Here is a 17,264-nt window from a genome sequence, read left to right as displayed (position 1 = left end):
TGAACACACCCTAAATTGTTAAGTATTTTCACCATGTAGCTAGTTGTCCAAGTTAGGAACCTATTTGATTCAGTACTGCCTATAATCTCTCCCTTGTTACCAAGTCCAGTCAATCACTTGCAGCTCAGAAAGATTGCATGCATCTGTCTTCTCCTCTCTATCTCTATATCGCTGCTTTTGTTCAGGGCCTCTGTGTCTGTTGCCTTGACCATTATAATAGTTTCCTAATAAAGTTTTCTATAATAACAGTGGTAGTAATAGTATCTTGAAGACTTCCTGTAAATCAGACATATTCTCTGTGTGTGTGTGTGACAGGGTTTACTCTGTTGCCAGGCTAGAGTGCAGTGGTACAATCATAGCTCACTACAGCCTCCAACTCCCGGGCTTAAGTGATCCTCCCACCACAGCCTCCCAAATAGCTAGGTTTATAGGCACATGCCACTGTGCCTGGCTAATTTTTGTGTGTGTGTTTGTAGAGATGGGGTCTTGGTATGTTGCCCAGGCTTGTCTTGTACTCCTGACCTCAAGCAATCCTCCCGTTTTGGCCTCCCAGTGTCTTGGAATTACAGGCATGAGCCACCATGCCTAGTCCAAATCAGACATTCTATATAGTAAGTCCTTTACATGGATTATTTCATTTAATCCTTCAGTGATCTTATGCTGTGGGTTCTGTTAATATCCCCATTTTATAAATTACTTAGAGAGGGTAAGTAATTTGTTCAAGGTCATGCTGCTAGAAAAAGGCAGAACTGAAATTTTAAAATTCAGGCAACCTAACGTCTAGAAACCATGCTCTTAACCCTTGCAGAACTGGCTCTGGTTGCTGCCTACCTTTCCAGGCTCATAGCACCAAGTTTCCCTCATACCTTGAGTTCTTGCTGAACTATGTGCCATGCTATTTTATGACTCTGTATTTTTGTTCATTCTGCTCCCTGTGCTTGGAATACCTTCGCCAAGTTTGTTCTGCCTGGATAACACAAACTTAACACCTCTTCAATAAGTATTTTCCCAACTTCTCTGATGTGGAACTGACTAACCCCTCTTTGTGCCCCTGACTATACTCCTTATGTGCTTTTGTTAAAGCATCCAGAGTGTTTATATACATGGTGTATCTTTCAGCTATATTATCACTTGAGGGCAAATATTATGTCTTATTGTTTATAGTGTTAGGACAAAGAAGAAAGAGAGAAGTAAGGAGAAAAGAAATTGTAATTTCCTTTTTTTTTTTTTTTTTTTTGGAAATGGAGTCTTGGCTTTGTTGCCCAGCTGGAGTGCAGTGGCACAGTCTCAGCTCACTGCAACCTCTGCCTCCTGGGTTCAAGCGACTCTCCTGCCTCACCCTCCTGAGTAGCTGGAACTACAAGCATGTGCCACCAAAGCCTGGCTAATTTTTGTATTTTTAGTAGAGACAGGGTTTCACCATATTGGCCAGGCTGCTCTCCTGGGCTTGTGATCTGCCTGCCTCGGCCTTCCAAAGTGATGAGATTACAGGCATGAGCCACCGCGTCTAGCCGTGATTTCCTTTTGTAAATTTGTTCCATGGCTACTAGTTGCCTCTAGAGTTTGATGTCACCTAACTCTGTCATGATGTAAAGCACTTTGCAGAGTTTCCAACCTACCTGTCCAGCTTCATTTCTAAGCACTCTGTTTTTTGTAGCTTGCACTATAGCCATGTGAGACAACTCACTGCTCCCTAAACACTGTACTTTCACACCTCCTTGCTTATTTATTTCTCTCCCTAGAATGCACGTCCCAGCCTCCTCTGCCTGACCATCACCCACTTCACCTTCTAGGCCCAGCTCTAGTATCACCTTCCTGAGATTCTGACCTCTGTTCCTCAGATTAAATCAATTGCAACTCCATCTGTATTTCATACTGCCTTGAAGAGATGCCTGTGTGTTCACTCATCGATGTTCTCTGTTACAGTACTCGTTGAGGACTGGGATTGTATTATGCTACTTTCTCTGTTAAGTGTTGCACATAGCACATGAGAAGTATCCAATAAGTACTTGTTACCTTGAGTAACTAATATTTCAATAGTTTTATAGCTTATGAAGCACATTCTTATCTGTCTTAATCCTTAAAATAACCCTGAAGTAAGTAAAGGTGTTTTATCCTCTTAATATTAATAGCTAGGGAAAATGAGAATTAGAGGAGTGAAGTGACTTTGCCAAAACGATACAGCTAGTGAGGGATGGAGCTAAGGATCAATCAATCATGAATCTTCTGATCAAAATTACTTGTTCTTTCTGCTAACTATGCCCCCAGCTGATTCTTTTTTTTTTTTTTTTTTAGACACATACTGATTTTAATTAAACAGAAGGTAAACTCCAGGCATCCATCATCTTTCAGCCTAAAAATTAGCAAAAACTGTTGAAACAAGGCAGTTTTTTCCCCATTATTTCTTACGTTGTGGCTCCAGTTACAAAAAATTTTAATGAAAATGTTAAACATAAAAATAGAAGTTTGAGATGTTAAAAAAAAGTGTATAAAAAGCCCCAGAAATTTGTCAGCGTTGTTCCTTATTCTACAAAATAGCACCAGTAAGAAGAGTAAAAGGTGTTAAAAACCATTACGACAGCATTTCTGAAATACAGCTTGTCTGAACTCCCGTTCTCCCTAAAAACGACTTCTCATGGAATAAAAAAGGATTTAAAAATCTCCAGAGGGAGCACCGAGCTTTGATTGTAGTTTTCCCTGTTGTCTCTTAGATGAGGGGAAGGTGTGAGAAATGTGCATCTGTCCCTGACTGCTGTCACTGCTTCTGAGTTTAGTAAAAGGATGAGAAATGAAGGTAGCAGACTTCTCGTCTGGGGACCTGTGCCTGTGGAGGGTAGGTCTCTTGGAGAGGGAATGGGTTTGAGGGGGTGTCTTATCTAAGCTCCTTCCTTCACACTCCTCTCCTAGGGAAGAGGGAGATACGGAGGAGCCATACTTGTCTACAAAATATATGGCAGCTTATATTATAGAACTCAGCATACCCCTTCCTGAGCTCCCCAGAGGGTTCTGTTGCAGTCACTGGGAGGGATTTAGCTAAGAGTGGCCCCTGCCCTTGGGTTTGGCCCCCAGCTGATTCTTTCATACCTTGTCTCTAACCGTTGGAGGAACTGAATCAATCCTGCCTTGAGCTTGTCCCCTGAACTTTGTAGTTGAATTCCAGTGCTCTGGCTCCTTGCTGCCTGTTGGTAGCTGATGCTGCCTGTTGGACCTCTGCCTCAGTGCTGTGTGATGACAGGAGGCTCAGGGAGGGAGAAGCTAGAGGAACACATCATAGCATTGTTAGAAATTGGAGGCCCGCCAAAGCTTTACTTAAATCCTTGGTGATTTTTCATCTCTTCCCAGGCCCCTAGCCTTACAGTTTCAATAACATTTGCTCATCTTGGGATATTTCAGAGAGAGATTCACTGCTAATCAGAGTTATTGCTCTAAATTGGAATTATTTGAATTTTGGGCTGAGAATTAGGGATTGAGATTTTTTTTGCAACTCAAGCATCATTTGCTTTGCTCCCCAAGTACACCCCAGATTAATGCCATCTTCGGCAGGTAGACCAACGTAAGGACAAAACCAACCAGGTGGCCAGGCATGGTGGTTGATGCCTGTAATCCCAGCACTCTGGGAGACCGAGGGGGTGGCTCACGTGAGGTCAGGAGTTCGAGACCAGCCAGGCCAACATGGTGAAACCCCATCTCTACTAAAAATACAAAAATTAGCTGGGAGTGGTGGCTGGCGCTTATAATCCCAGCTATTTGGGAGGCTGAGGCAGGAGAATCGCTTGAACCCGGGAGGTGGAGGTTGCAGTGAGCTGAGATTGTGCCACCGCACTCCAGTGTGGGTGACAGAGCGAGACTCTGTCTCAAAAAAAAAAAACAAAACAAAACCCACCACAAACCAGGTCTCCCAACTTCTAGATTTAGTTGATCTTGGGATCTCTTGGATTCCCTGATAACCTTTTGGGAAACAGCTTACTTTGAGATAAGCAAATTAATTCCTCCTTATTGAGAACACTTCTGATCCAATCTTAAAAGAGATTTGTTAAGGATGTAAGCATCTGAAATAAACAACCTAATTTAGAATGTAAACGTATATATGTAAGAGTTCTGCTTATATACCAGAACCATCAAAAAGAGAAATCTAGGTTTCTAAATGAGGTCTTATTTAAATGATCTATGCCGTATTTCTGGGTGCTGGTAGCTGATAAAGTGTATCCCCCTAAAGAGAACATGAAAGTATGAGCTCCTTAGGAGGGAGAAAAATGCTTTTTCTGATCAGTTCCTGTTGACTTCAGAGGTTAGTAGTTAGAAAGGAAAAGCTCAATATTTAATCTAGCAGATAAAGCAGTTCTTTCCATTTTTGTATATGTAATCTAGAAGCCCCTGGCTTTCCTGGAATTTTAGATAAAATTTCCATATATACGAGCAAAAGTTTTCAAATTTTTAATAACGCTTACAACCCTTCCTTCCGTCCGTCCGTCTTTCTGTCTTAAGAGACAAGGTCTCCCTATGTTCCCTAGGCTGGTCTCAAATTCCTGTGCTCAAGGAATCTTCCTGCTTTGGCCTTCCCGAGTGCTAGGATTACAGGCGTGAGCCACCACACCTGGCCCACTTAACACTTTCTCTATTTCTGTTTGAGACTCTTTAGTTGAATATGGGGTAGCACTGATTACAGTTATTCTGTCCTATACAGCCTCTGTTTTGGCCACATGAGTCAATTCACTGGCTCCCTAATAACTGGGTGGAGCTTCATACTTTTTGCTTATTCATGTCTGTGGGAAATACCAGAATGAGACTGGCAGTGGAGTTTAATTTAAGAAATTGACAAAGTAGTGCTGGTTAGATGCTAAGGAAAGGAGTGTTGCCTTTGTTGCCTACGTGTGACTATATGGTAGTGGTTTGTGGCTGTCTTTGCCTGGACCTGATTTTTTAGGGCTTAATTTCACTCTAAATGCTTCTCAGGTCTACATTTGGGCCTACATTTGGACTTGGGCTTTACTCTGGATTTTCTATTCCCTATGCTTAAGTGCCTGCCTATCAAAGTAAAGCTACCTTTTGTGGATTTTATTTTATTTTTTTGAGACGGAGTTTCGCTCTTGTTGCCCAGGCTGGCATGCAATGGTGCGATCTTGGCTTACCGCAAACCTCCACCACCCGGGTTCAAGCGATTCTCCTGCCTCAGCCTCCCGAGTAGCTGGGATTACAGGCATGTGCCACCACGCCTGGCTAATTTTGTATTTTTAGTAGAGAACGGGGTTTCTTCATGTTGGTCAGGCTGGTCTCGAACTCCTGACCTCAGGTGATCTGCCCATCTTGGCCTCCTAAAGTGCTGGGATTACAGGCGTGAGCCACTGCACCCAGCCTGTGGATTTTAGAATCATCCACATTCTTAGAGAATCTGTTAATCCGGGTTGACCGGTACCACTGTTAGATTCCTCACAATTTAGGGAATTCTCAAAACAGAGATATGATAAAATTCTTATATGCAAAGAACCTCACATTTTGTTCCCCTCCCACCCCCGCTCTCAAACAGGGATTCCCAGCTGCTACTTTTATTCCTTGCATTTAAGCATAGTTCTTTCCAAAGTAAAGAAGTCTAGGACAACTATAACCTGTTTTTTTTTTTTTTAGTATTGGGCTTTTCCTGGAAGACAAATTTGGCCAATGAATCAATATGGGTTTCTGTTTTTACAATTTGGAGATCTGCCATTCAGAAATCTATCTGAAATTACTAGGCTCACTTTCCCTTTCCCTGTATCTTTTAATAAGTGTAGGAGAGAGTAAATAACATACTTTTCTCTTTAAAACTTTCTCCTCTGACCTATATATTGCTCTTCAACATAGTTTGAGTCAAGGAAATTGGGCTGCTTACGTTTCCTTTTAATTGTTTAGAGGAAAGATTTCTAGATCAAGTTTTCAGCAGGTGTCATTACTACGAGGCCAGGCGCAGTGGCTCATGCCTGTAATGTCAGCACTTTGGGAGGCCAAGGTGGGTGAATCACTTGAGGTCAGGCGTTCGAGACCAGCCTTACCAACATGGTGAAACCCCGTCTCTACTAAAAATACAAAAATTAGCCAGGTGTGGTGATGCATGCCCGTAATACCAACTACTTGGGAGGCTGAGGCAGGAGAATCGCTTGAACCTGGGAGGCAGAGGTTGTAGTGAGCTGAGATCACACCACTGCATTCCAGCCTGGGTGACAGAGCGAGACTCCATCTCAAAAAAAAAAAAAAAAGAATACTACGTGACAATCCTTGGTCTTTTTTGTGTATGTATGGTGGGGAGGGGGACTCTTATTATTTAAAATTGATAATCTACCCTCCAAGCATCATAGAAGCCTTGTTAAGAGAGTCAGGAGACAATGATGTGGACCCAGCTCTGATACTTTCCAGCTAAATGATCTTATACAAGTTATTTAGCTTCTCTAGGCAATGGTTTTCTCATCTGTAAACTGCGGGTATTAGAATTAAGTAATCTTTAAAGTCCCTTTGGGCTAAGATTAGGATTCCAAGCACTTAAGTGTAACTTATTCCTTTTGTTAAAGCCACTCAGAAATTGAGGGAAGCTGTTTATTTTTTCATAGCTTTAAGCTAATCTTTAAAAAATAGAGGCCGGGTGCAGTGCTCACACCTGTAATCCCAGCACTTTGGGAGGCTGAGGTGAGTGGATCACTTGAGACCAGGAGTTCAAGACCAGCCTGGCCAACATGGCGAAACCTTGTCTCTATTAAAAATACAAAAAAATTAGCTAGGCGTAGCAGCACATGCCTGTAGTCCCAGCTACTCGGGAGGCTAAGGCAGGAGAATCACTTGAATCCAGGAGGCGGATATTGTAATGAGCCGAGATAGCACCACTGCACACCAGCCTGAGCAACAGAGTGAGACTCTGCCTCAGGGAAAAAAAAAAAAAAAAAAAAGCAGACAGCAGAGCCCTCCTTGACTTACTAATGCTTGGGCCCTAGGGAGGATTGGACTTGGTCTCTCAAAATCTAATTATTCACTAATTTTAAGAAATCACTTTATGGCTGGGTGTGATGGATCAAGCCTGTAATCCCAGCACTTCAGGAGGCTGAGGCTGGCGGCTTGAGGCCAGGAGTTCGAGACTAGCTTGGGCAACATGGCAAAACCCCATCTCTACAAAGAATAGAAAAAACTAGCCAAGCATGGTTGTATGCGCCTTGGGAGACTGAGGTGAGAGGATCACCTGAGCACAGGAAGTCGAGGCTATAGTGAGCTGTGATCACACCACTGCACTCTAGCCTGGGCGATGGAAGTGAGACCCTATCTCCAAAAAAAAAAAAAAAAAAAAACAAACTTTATGGCCAGGCACAGTGGCCCACACCTGTAATCCCAACACTTTGGGAGGCTGAGGTGAGATGATCTCTTGAGGCCAGGAGTTTGAGACTAGCCTGGGTAACATACTGAGACACCATCTTGCCCCCGCAACCCCTGTCTCTATGAACATTCATTTACAAGTTTTTTTCTGGACGTATGTTTTGAGTTCTCTTTAATTACATACCTAGGTGCAGAACTGCTGGGTCGTATGGTAACTTGTGTTTAACCTGTTAGTAACCATCACATTATTTTCGAAAGCAGCTGCACCGTTTTACATCCGCACCAGCAGTGTATGAGGGTTCTAGATTCTCTGCTTTTTTGCTAACACTTATTATCTGTCTTTTATAATATAGACATCCTAGAGAGCGCTAATCACTGCCGTTTTGATTTATATTTTCCTTATGGCTAATGATGTTGAGCATCTTTTCATGTGTTTATTAGCCACTTATATATCTTCTTTGGAGACATTTACTAATTCTGACAATGATTTTCTCAGGGAGTGCAAACAGGCAAGGCCCTGAATTGCAGTTTTTTACTCATTTGTTGACAGAATAGTATAATTATTTGTTAGAAAGAAGCATCCGTATTGATGATTCCTGAACAGTCTTGCTTCAGTTGGCTGCTTCTAAAACTTTTTCTTTTTTTGAGACAGGATCTCACTCTGTTGTCCAGGCTGGAGTGCAGTGGTGTGATAATAGCTCCCTGCAGCTTCAGTCAGCTGGGCTCAAGCAACCCTCCCACCTCAGACTCCTGAGTAGCTGGGACTGTAGGCATGCACCACCACACCTGGCTGACTTTTAAAATTTTTTGTAGAGATGGAGTCTCACCGTGTTGCCCCAACTGGTCTCAAACTCCTGGGCTCAAGTAATCTTCCTGTCTTGGCCTCCCGAAGTGCTGCAATAACATGCTTTAGCCACCGCACCTGGCCTTCTAAATTTTGATGCTTAGTCCACTGGTCATTTTCCTAAGAGATTTGTGGAAAACTTCACAGGCAAACTAGTATGAGCAGAAGAGATGAGGATTTTAGGATGAGATAGATCTGGATTTGATCAGCCTGGCAATTTAGTAGATGTGTGATTTTGGGGATGTTAATTGAGCCCTCCAAATCCCATCTCTGTGTCTGAAAAATTCCTGACACAGAAGCACCCAGTAAATGTTAGCTAGTTCTTTACTCTTCTTTAGGTAGAGCTGTGTCAAGTATGCTTTAGAAACAGACTGTTGTTTTCTTTATTGACAATTTTCCAGGCAAGGAAAAAAAAATCTCTTGGCATTCTCCTCTCCCATTACCTCTCTCTGTATCTCTTTGATAGTTTTATTTATTTATTTTTTATTAAAAAATTTTTTTGTGGGGGACAGAGTCTCACTCTGTTGCTCAGGCTGGAGTGCAGTGGCACAATCTCGGCTCACTGCAACCTCTCCCTCCTGGGTTCAAGCAGTTCTCCTTTCTCAGCCTCCTGAGTAGCTGGAATGTAAGGTGCGCCCCACCACGCCCGGCTAATTTTTGTATTTTTATTTATTTATTTTTTGAGATGGAGTCATGCACTGTCACCCAGGTTGGAGTGCAGTGTCGTGATCTCGGCTCACTGCAACTTCTGCCTCCCAGGTTCAAGTGATTTTCCTGCCTTAGCCTCCTAAGTAGCTGGGATTACAGGTGCCTGCCACCACACCCAGCTAATTTTTTGTATTTTTAGTAGAGATGGGATTTCACTCTGTTGGCCAGACTGATCTCGAACTCCTGACCTCATGATCCACCTGCCTTGGCCTCCCAAAGTGCTAGGATTACAGGTGTGAGCCACTGCACGCAGCCATTTTTTTTTTTTTTTTGAAACGGAGTCTCGCTCTGTTACCCAGGCTGAAGTGCAGTGGCGCCATCTTGACTCACGGCCACCTCTGCCTCCTGGGTTCAAGCAAATTCTCCTGCCTCATCCTCCCCAGTAGCTAGGATTATAGGCGCATGCCACCATGCCCAGCTAATTTTTGTATTTTTAGTAGAGAAAAGGTTTTGCCATGTTCGCTAGGCTGGTCTCAAACTCCTGACCTCAGGTGATCCGTCTGCCTCGGCTTCCCAAAGTGCTGGGATTACAGGCGTGAGCCACCATGCCCGGCCAATTTTTGTATATTTAGTAGAGAGGGGGTTTTGCTATGTTGGTCAGGGTGGTCTCCAACTCCTGATCTCAGGTGATCTGCCCACCTCGACCTCCCAAAGTGATGGGATTACAGGCATGAGCCACCGTGCCTGGCCAATTGTTTTATTTTTATAGTTATTTGGTTACTATAGTCAGACAAAGATTGAGAGCCATAATAAGCTAGTTCTCATCTAAATTTCTTATAATATGTACAAGTTTTGCTACCACAGGTATAACACATAACCAGAATTTTGAGAAAGAGACATTAGGGCCTTGGTGTGAAATTAACTTTACATTTCAAGTTGCCTCCTTTGTCTTTTCAGTACTCTGTGATGTTTAATATCTGTTGATAAGATGACCTCACTTGGTCCTCAAGACCAACTGCAATTTATTTTTTTTATTATTATTTTTGAGATGGAGTCTTGCTCTGTCATCCAGGCTGGAATGCAGTGGTGCGATCTTGGCTCACTGCATCCCCCTCTTGCGTGATTCTCGTGCTTCAGCCTCCTGAGTAGCTGGGACTACAGGCATGTGCCACCATGCACAACTTTTTTGTATTTTTAGTGGAGATGGGGTTTTGTCATGTTGGCCAGGCTTGTCTCAAACTCCCAACCTCAGGTGATCTCCCAGCGTCGGCCTCCCAAATTGCTGGTATTACAGGTGTGAGCCACTGCGCCTGGCAACCGCAATTTATTTAAATATTTATTCAGGCTGGGAGTGGTAGCTCACACCTGTAATCCCAACACTTTGGGAGGCTGAACTGGGAGGATTGTTTGTACCCAGGAGTTCGAGACTAGCCTGGGCAACATGGCAAGACTGTGTCTCAATCAATCAAGCAATATTCATTTATTTATTCATTCATTCATTCAATGTCCTCCTGATTTTTATTCCCTATGTTCAGATCTTATCCATCAAAAATAAATCCCTCATTTAACTTAGTTCTCTTCTTAATCCTTATGTCAAGTATGTAATATTTTCTGACTTTTTAAAAAACCTACCATTAATTTATAATCTGATTTTCACTCTACCACTCTCTTGAGAAATAGTCTCACAAAAGCACTCTTACTTATTTGTAGGAAAGTTAAAAAACTTTCTTAGTCTTTATCCTCCTTGACTTCTGCTGTAGTATTTGATACCAGTGATCATTCCTATCTTGATTACACTTTCTTGTATTTTTGTTTACCTCTTTCACTATTACTGTTTTGTTTTGTCTTTTTCTTCTGTCCTTTGTTGATTGCTTTTCCATTTCCTGCCTTCCAATTTTGGCTGTTCCCTAAGGCTCAGTCCTTAGCACTCTGCTCTTCTATCTTACTCCTAATCCAGAAAGCCCGTTTCCCATGTCTTTAGCCACCACCTCTGTGCATGTGACTTCTAAACTTAAGTTCTCGGCTGACCCAAACTGAATTCTGGTATTTCCAGCTGCTTCAAGAACATTTCCATTTGTAACTCCTTTGCTGCCATTTTAAATTCAACATATTTAAAATTGAATTTATCAAATCCACTGCCCTTTTAACAAACCTCATGACCTGCCTATTTCTGTTAATGGTGCACTACTGTTGTTCCACACTGCAAACTTGAAACCTTGGGTCTATTTGAGGGAGGGGTTTTTGTTTTTGTTTTTGAGACAAAGTTTCACTCCTGTTGCCCAGGCTGGAGTACAATGGTGTGATCTTGGCTCACTGCAACCTCTGCCTCCCGGGTTCAAGCGATTCTCCTGCCTCAGCCTTCTGAGTAACTGGGATTACAGGTGCCCACGACCACACCCGGCTAATTTTTTGTATTTTTAGTAGAGACGGGGTTTCACCATATTGGCCAGACTGGTCTCGAACTCCTGACCTCAGGTGATCCACCCGCCTCGGCCTCCCAAAGTGCTGAGATTACAGGTGTGAGAGGGAGGGGTTTTGAAATCTTGGAGCCCCTGGTGTGCTGGAGCCAGCTTATGGACTCATGAGAGCCAAGTGTTAAATTTTCAGCAATTTTGTGAGCTGGTTGCTAAACATAGCTTTTTTTTTTTTTTTTTTGAGACTGAGTCTTGCTCTGTTGCCCAAGCTGGTGTGCAATGGTGTGATCTTGGCTCACTGCAACCTCTGTCTCTGAGGTTCAAGGGATTCTCCTGTCTCAGCCTCTCGAGTAGCTGGGATTACAGGTGCATACCACCATGCCCGGCTAATTTTTGTATGTTTAGTAGAGGCGGGGTTTCACCATGTTGGCCAGGCTGGTCTCGAACTCCTGACCTCAAGTGATCTGCCCGCCTCAGCCTCCCAAAGTGCTGGGATTACAGGTGTGAGCCACTGCGCCCAGCCACAGCTATTATTAAAAATTAAATTATGTAAACATACAATTAAATAAATTATATTTAAAATAAATGTAATACACCCTCAAAGCTGTTCATTTCATAATTATTTTGCTGCATGTTAGTATTGTCTGTACTCTTGAGGTTATGTCTGTTGTGTCTCTGTGATAGAAATACTGTACATAATGGTGTGCTACTGTATATTTCTTCCCAACATTGCATTTAGTGATATTATATTAGTAGCTTGAAATTGGTTGTATTGGGAATATTTACATCATGGAAATCAGCAAATTCTGCAAGTTTGAGTTAGATGTCTTGTTTTGTTTATTGTTTAGACTTAAGAAAGTGATGGGGAAAATGTTAATATTGCAGATTAAACTTAAAAGCGTGGGCCGGGTGTGGTGGCTCACGCCTGTAATCCCAGCACTTTGGGAGGCTGAGGCAGGTGGATCACAAGGTCAGGAGATTGAGGCCAACATGTGAAACCCCGTCTCTACTAAAAATACAAAAATTAGCTGAGTGTGGTGGTGCACACCTGTAATCCCAGCTACTTGGGAGGCTGAGGCAGGAGAATCACTTGAACTCGGGAGGCAGAGGTTGCAGTGAGCCGAGATTGTGCCACTGCACTCCAGCCTAGTGACAGAGCAAGACTCTGTCTCAAAAAATATATCTATTCTTTCAATTTTTAAAGCTATTTTCCAGTTCATCATGAACCATCTTCCCCAGTTGTATAACGTACCTGTCACCTTCTTATTTCTTTACACACGTACATACAAACACACATACCTTGCGTATGTCCATCTCTATGCCGAGTCTTATGTGGTTTTTCCATCTTCTTTCTACTAAAACATTTGCTAATCCTCCAAGTCTCGTTTCTTCGAGGAAGTCTTTGCGTATGTTTCCATTCTTTGTCTTGTCCAGTTTCTATTCTTATCCTACATTTTTTTTTTTTTTTTTTTTTTTCAGACAGGGTTAAAAAAGAAACCCCTCATTACAAAAGGGTCTTGGTTTGTCACTCAGGCTGGAGTGCATTGGTGCAATGATACCTTACTGCAGCCTTGAGCCTTAAACTCCTGGGCTCAAGCAGTCCTCCTGTCTCAGCCTCCCAAAGCACTGGTATTACAGGTGTGAGCCACTGCACCTGGCCTCCCCCTCTACTTTCAGAGCTACTTTGAATATTATAATTGGAAAGGACTTTAGTTTTCCACTCAAATGTAAAAATCCCCAAATCCCCAGCCTCTACTCGAAAAATTATAGTAACTAAAATTCTACTACTTCTGAAAGTAGCCCTTTCTAACGTTGTCTGGAAAATTAATATATTAAAAATCAATCTTCCTTATAATTTTCACAAGTCTTCCCATTCTGTGTTGTGAACATCACCTTTTTTTTTGAGACAGGGTCTTGTTCTGTCACCTATGCTGGAGTATGGTGGTGTGATCATAGCTCACTGCAGCCTTGATTTCCTGGGCTCAAGTGATTCTCCCACCTCAGCCTCCTGAGTAGCTGGGACCATAAGCATATATCACCATGCCTGGCTTTTTTTTTTTTTTTTTTTTTTTTTTTGTAGAGAAGGGGTCTCCCCACGTTGCCCAGGCTGATCTCGAACTCCTAGGCTCATCTCAAACTCCTAGGATCAAGGGATCCTCCTGTCTTGGCCTCCTAAAGTACTGGGATTGCAGGCACAAGCCACTGCACCTGGCAATGAGTATCACTTAATGAAGTTGTCACTAGACTGGGACTGAATCAGAAATCCAATTGCCACTTAACTTATAGCTAAGTGACCATAACATCTCAGAACCTCAGCTTCCTTGGTTTCTTTGATGGAATGGTGGTAATAAGTAAACTTCACAAGGTAGTTGTTTGGATTAAATAAATAGAATGAGATGATGGCTGATTATAAAGCGTAGTAGTTAATGGCAAAGACTAAAATCAGACGAAACTGAGGCCGGTTTTTCCACTTGGTGACCTTGGGCAATTTACTTAACCTCTTTGTGCCTTATTTCCTCGTGTGTAAAATAGAAATAATAATACTACTTACCTTAGAGATGTGAGAGATAGATAACATATTAAACATTTAGTACTGTGTTTGATATTAACCACACTTTCTCCCAACGTGAGATCTGTTTTTCCATAGTTCCAATTTTAAAGTTAATTGGAATTTCCCACAAAGAAAATTATTCTGAAATTCACTATTAGAAATATTTGGTGTAAGAGAAGGGTTAAATTGGAAATACACCCCAGGAAACATTGGGTGCCTAGCATTTAGTTTCCTTTGCTGCACTCTAGAAGGCTTTTCTGACTCTGGCTGGACTCATCTACCCATCATTTGCCATGCTATTACATTTTAGCTCATAGTAACTCCTAAGGTGTCTCATGATAATTAAGACTCCCCATCTTCTTCTCCAAACTTTCTAGGACGTTGTTGCATGTTGGTTAGAGTGTGTAATAGATCTGGCATCAATTTAAAAAACACACACGTTTCTGGTAAAGTGTTATCATTTCACATGTATTTTATTCCAATCTGAAACTTCCTGAATTTCATTATTTAATTGTTGCTTCCACTTTTAAATTCTTTAATTTGTGTTTACCTAGAACCAGAGATTTTTATGTGGATAGTATAATAATTCAATATCAAATAAAAATCTGTCTGTTTCACTCTCATTCACAGGTCCGCAAGCACATCAATGATCTTTATGAAGATCTGCGGGATGGCCATAACCTGATCTCTCTGTTGGAGGTCCTCTCAGGCATCAAACTGGTGAGCTTCTCCTAATGAATGGCTTCACAACTGTGGCCCTACAAATGACATATTGGTCCATCTCATTGAGTGCAAGGACAGCAGCCATCACTGCTTCATCTATTAGAGGGAAGGAAGAAGTAAAAGGAAATGTTGGTGGACTTTATTTCTAACTCAGACTTAGAATTTACAAATTATATAATTTAAATTGATGTGTTATATGTTCTCATTTCTTGATGAAATGAGGAATTTAGTTATATTCCTTTTTATATCTGCATGTTTTTGCATTACTTTTTCTTTATTTTCTAGATACTAATATTTCAGAAACAGTAGATTCATATTTAAAGGTTTTTTTGAATTAGGTGTATTTTTCTTCCTAGAGCTGTAGTCTATATAGATGCCTCTCATTTTCCAATCTATTATGAATTTTTTAAATTTTATGTATTCGGCTAAAGACCTGAAGTTTTACATTTAAAAGCCCAGGTGTTTGAAGTTATTTTTTTCCAAATCATCTCACTTTCTCCCTTCTGTGATTCATTGAGTCTTACAGATTTGGAGAGCTGCCAAAGTTGTCTGAGCATAGCCTTGAATATAGAACATCTGGGCTCCTTGAATAATTAATATGCCTGCTTCTTCCCAAAATGTTTTAACATTGATTATGAGAAACACCTACATATCTGAGGGCAAATCCTGTCTGAGCTTCTTGCCTTGCCAAATAATAGTTCTTCTAATTGCTTTGAGGGATGGAAATCACCCACTTGTAGGCCTACTGTTTTCTATATTTGAGCCTAATGGGAGCAGGTGATTCCATATGGTTCATATTCTTCCTCTCATGCCATAGACAACATAATTTTCATTTAGAAAAGTCCAGGGTTGAATACTGGAAATATCCGTGGAGAAATAGAAAACCGAAGAGATGTATAGCTCAAGTAGTCTGTGAAGACCAGCCCACTCACTGCGTTTCTTAGTCATTGTTTGTTGTGTTTAAGTAACAGAATTTGGCACATTTGATTTTACTGCTTAAGTGATATTCAGCTCCTTCTAGGATTGGGGCTTGGCTTCCCCTGGGCCCTTTGTTTTGGTTTCGTATCTTTTTTTTTGCCTCGCAATAGAATTAATTATATATTTTTTAATGGCCTAAAATTGACAGAAGCTTTTATTAGCATAGCCGGCACATTTAATTTCTAGTTCTTGCTCTCTGGCTCATGTTTATAAATCTAATAAGTAATCAGAATTTTACTTTCATTGTGCTGGACTTTATTCTTCACCACTCACAAAGTTACATTTTGGGCAATGTGTCTGGTACATTTAATGAATTTGTAATGATTTTATATTGAAAAGTGATCTTTTTTGGTTGTATTGCTTACGTAATAAGTTGAAACTACGTCAATCTAATTTCTTTTCCTAACCTTTGAAAAGCTTTAGGTGTTCGTGGAGATACTGATAGGATATCATCTCTTCACCAAAAACCATCCAGATATCTCTTTGACAGTTATTCTCACCATGTTTTTTCCCCATAGTTGACTTAGAAAAGCAGAGAGAGTAGGAGGCTAAGGAGAATTGAAGATGTGTTTAATCATAAGAAGTGTTCATTGTAACCATCTGCTCTGGTTTTGATTTAGTTTTGTATCTTTTTCAGAGGTGGGAGGGTATTTTCATATTTGTTTTCCTTTTTTTTAAGTGTTGCATTCATTTTCTTTCCATCTTTTTGTTGTGAATTTCTTGTTCCTCTGTTGTGTCTTTGCCTTGGTTGGTGGCCAAAGGAGCCAGCAGGGCTGAAGACCCTCCGTCTGGTGAGCATGCCCTCCTGGCGCCATACAAACAACGAGGAGCAGGCGGAGGAAGATGATGATGATGTAGTAGGTCCTCCTGGGGATGCCAGCATCCCAGCTGGCACTGCTGGCACTGCAGGGCCATCAGAGAGTCTGAGGTTCTCCAGGTCTCCAAGTAGTTCAGTTACCATTTGCCACCTTCTCATTTCACCTGGGAATTTGGGTCCCAAAGAAAGTAGTTAAAACTAATTGTGCCTTTTGTCACTGTTAGATGCTCATGGACTGGGAATTGTTTTTCTTAGCTGAGAAGGGTTGGCACAAAAAGAATAATGGTTTTTGGAGGTGTCAAGTTATCTTCTGATGTGGAGACCCATAGCTTTCTGGTGGCCTTGCTGTGTTTTCTGAGTTGCAGAATTGTGGAAAATTTAGTTGACAGCATGATAATTAATTGCTCACAGCTCCACAGTCTAGACTAACTGGTACTCTCCACCTCTTTGGCCTCTAGGTTATCGTCATACACCCCGTCATTTGTTTTCAAAACAGCCTGTTTGCAAACTCACTGCATGGAGATACTCTGGCTTTGCTCAATAATATCTAGTTGCTATAGAGGACAGAGATTTAACTTGCATGTTCTTAGGGTATTTATTTTTGGTGAGGGGTACATATGAGTAAAGCTTAGAGTATAAGAGGAGTATATTCTGCCTGCAGGCCCTAAATTATAGTCCAAAATCCTTTTCCAGAAACAAGGATTAGGCAATATCCTCATTCTCTGTCCTCTTAAAATCATTTTTAAAATATCATTTGTCTCCCTTCTCATTGCCTTAGAATCTTCCATTTTATAGGCACTATCATCTTCTAAGCCATATTCACAATTAATTTAGCTGAAATGACTGAGAAAAGGTTCTTGCTAAAAAGATTTTTCCTAAACCTTTGACTGAAGAAGTTATCCTGTGCCCAGAGTGGCCTTGACATCTCTGTGTACAGATTCTCCTATTTGAGAAATGTTGCTT

At 41.4% G+C, this 17,264-nt stretch overlaps 1 protein-coding gene across 7 annotated transcripts in view; it reads left to right on the top strand.

The window, feature by feature from the left end:
- MACF1 (microtubule actin crosslinking factor 1) overlaps nt 1-17,264 on the top strand; it is a 401,556-nt gene that overhangs the window by 149,684 nt on the left and 234,608 nt on the right. For all 7 annotated transcript variants that reach the window (XM_054528608.2, XM_063715153.1, XM_063715090.1 and 4 more), the window contains 1 exon segment: nt 14,414-14,503. In XM_054528608.2, coding sequence (XP_054384583.1) covers nt 14,414-14,503 — 90 coding nt within the window.

The sequence above is a fragment of the Pongo abelii genome, chromosome 1, assembly GCF_028885655.2.
Source record: "Pongo abelii isolate AG06213 chromosome 1, NHGRI_mPonAbe1-v2.0_pri, whole genome shotgun sequence".
NCBI classification, from domain to species: Eukaryota; Metazoa; Chordata; class Mammalia; order Primates; family Hominidae; genus Pongo; species Pongo abelii.
Note: the sequence above shows the minus strand (reverse complement) of the source record. Positions and strands in the feature narration are given on the sequence as shown.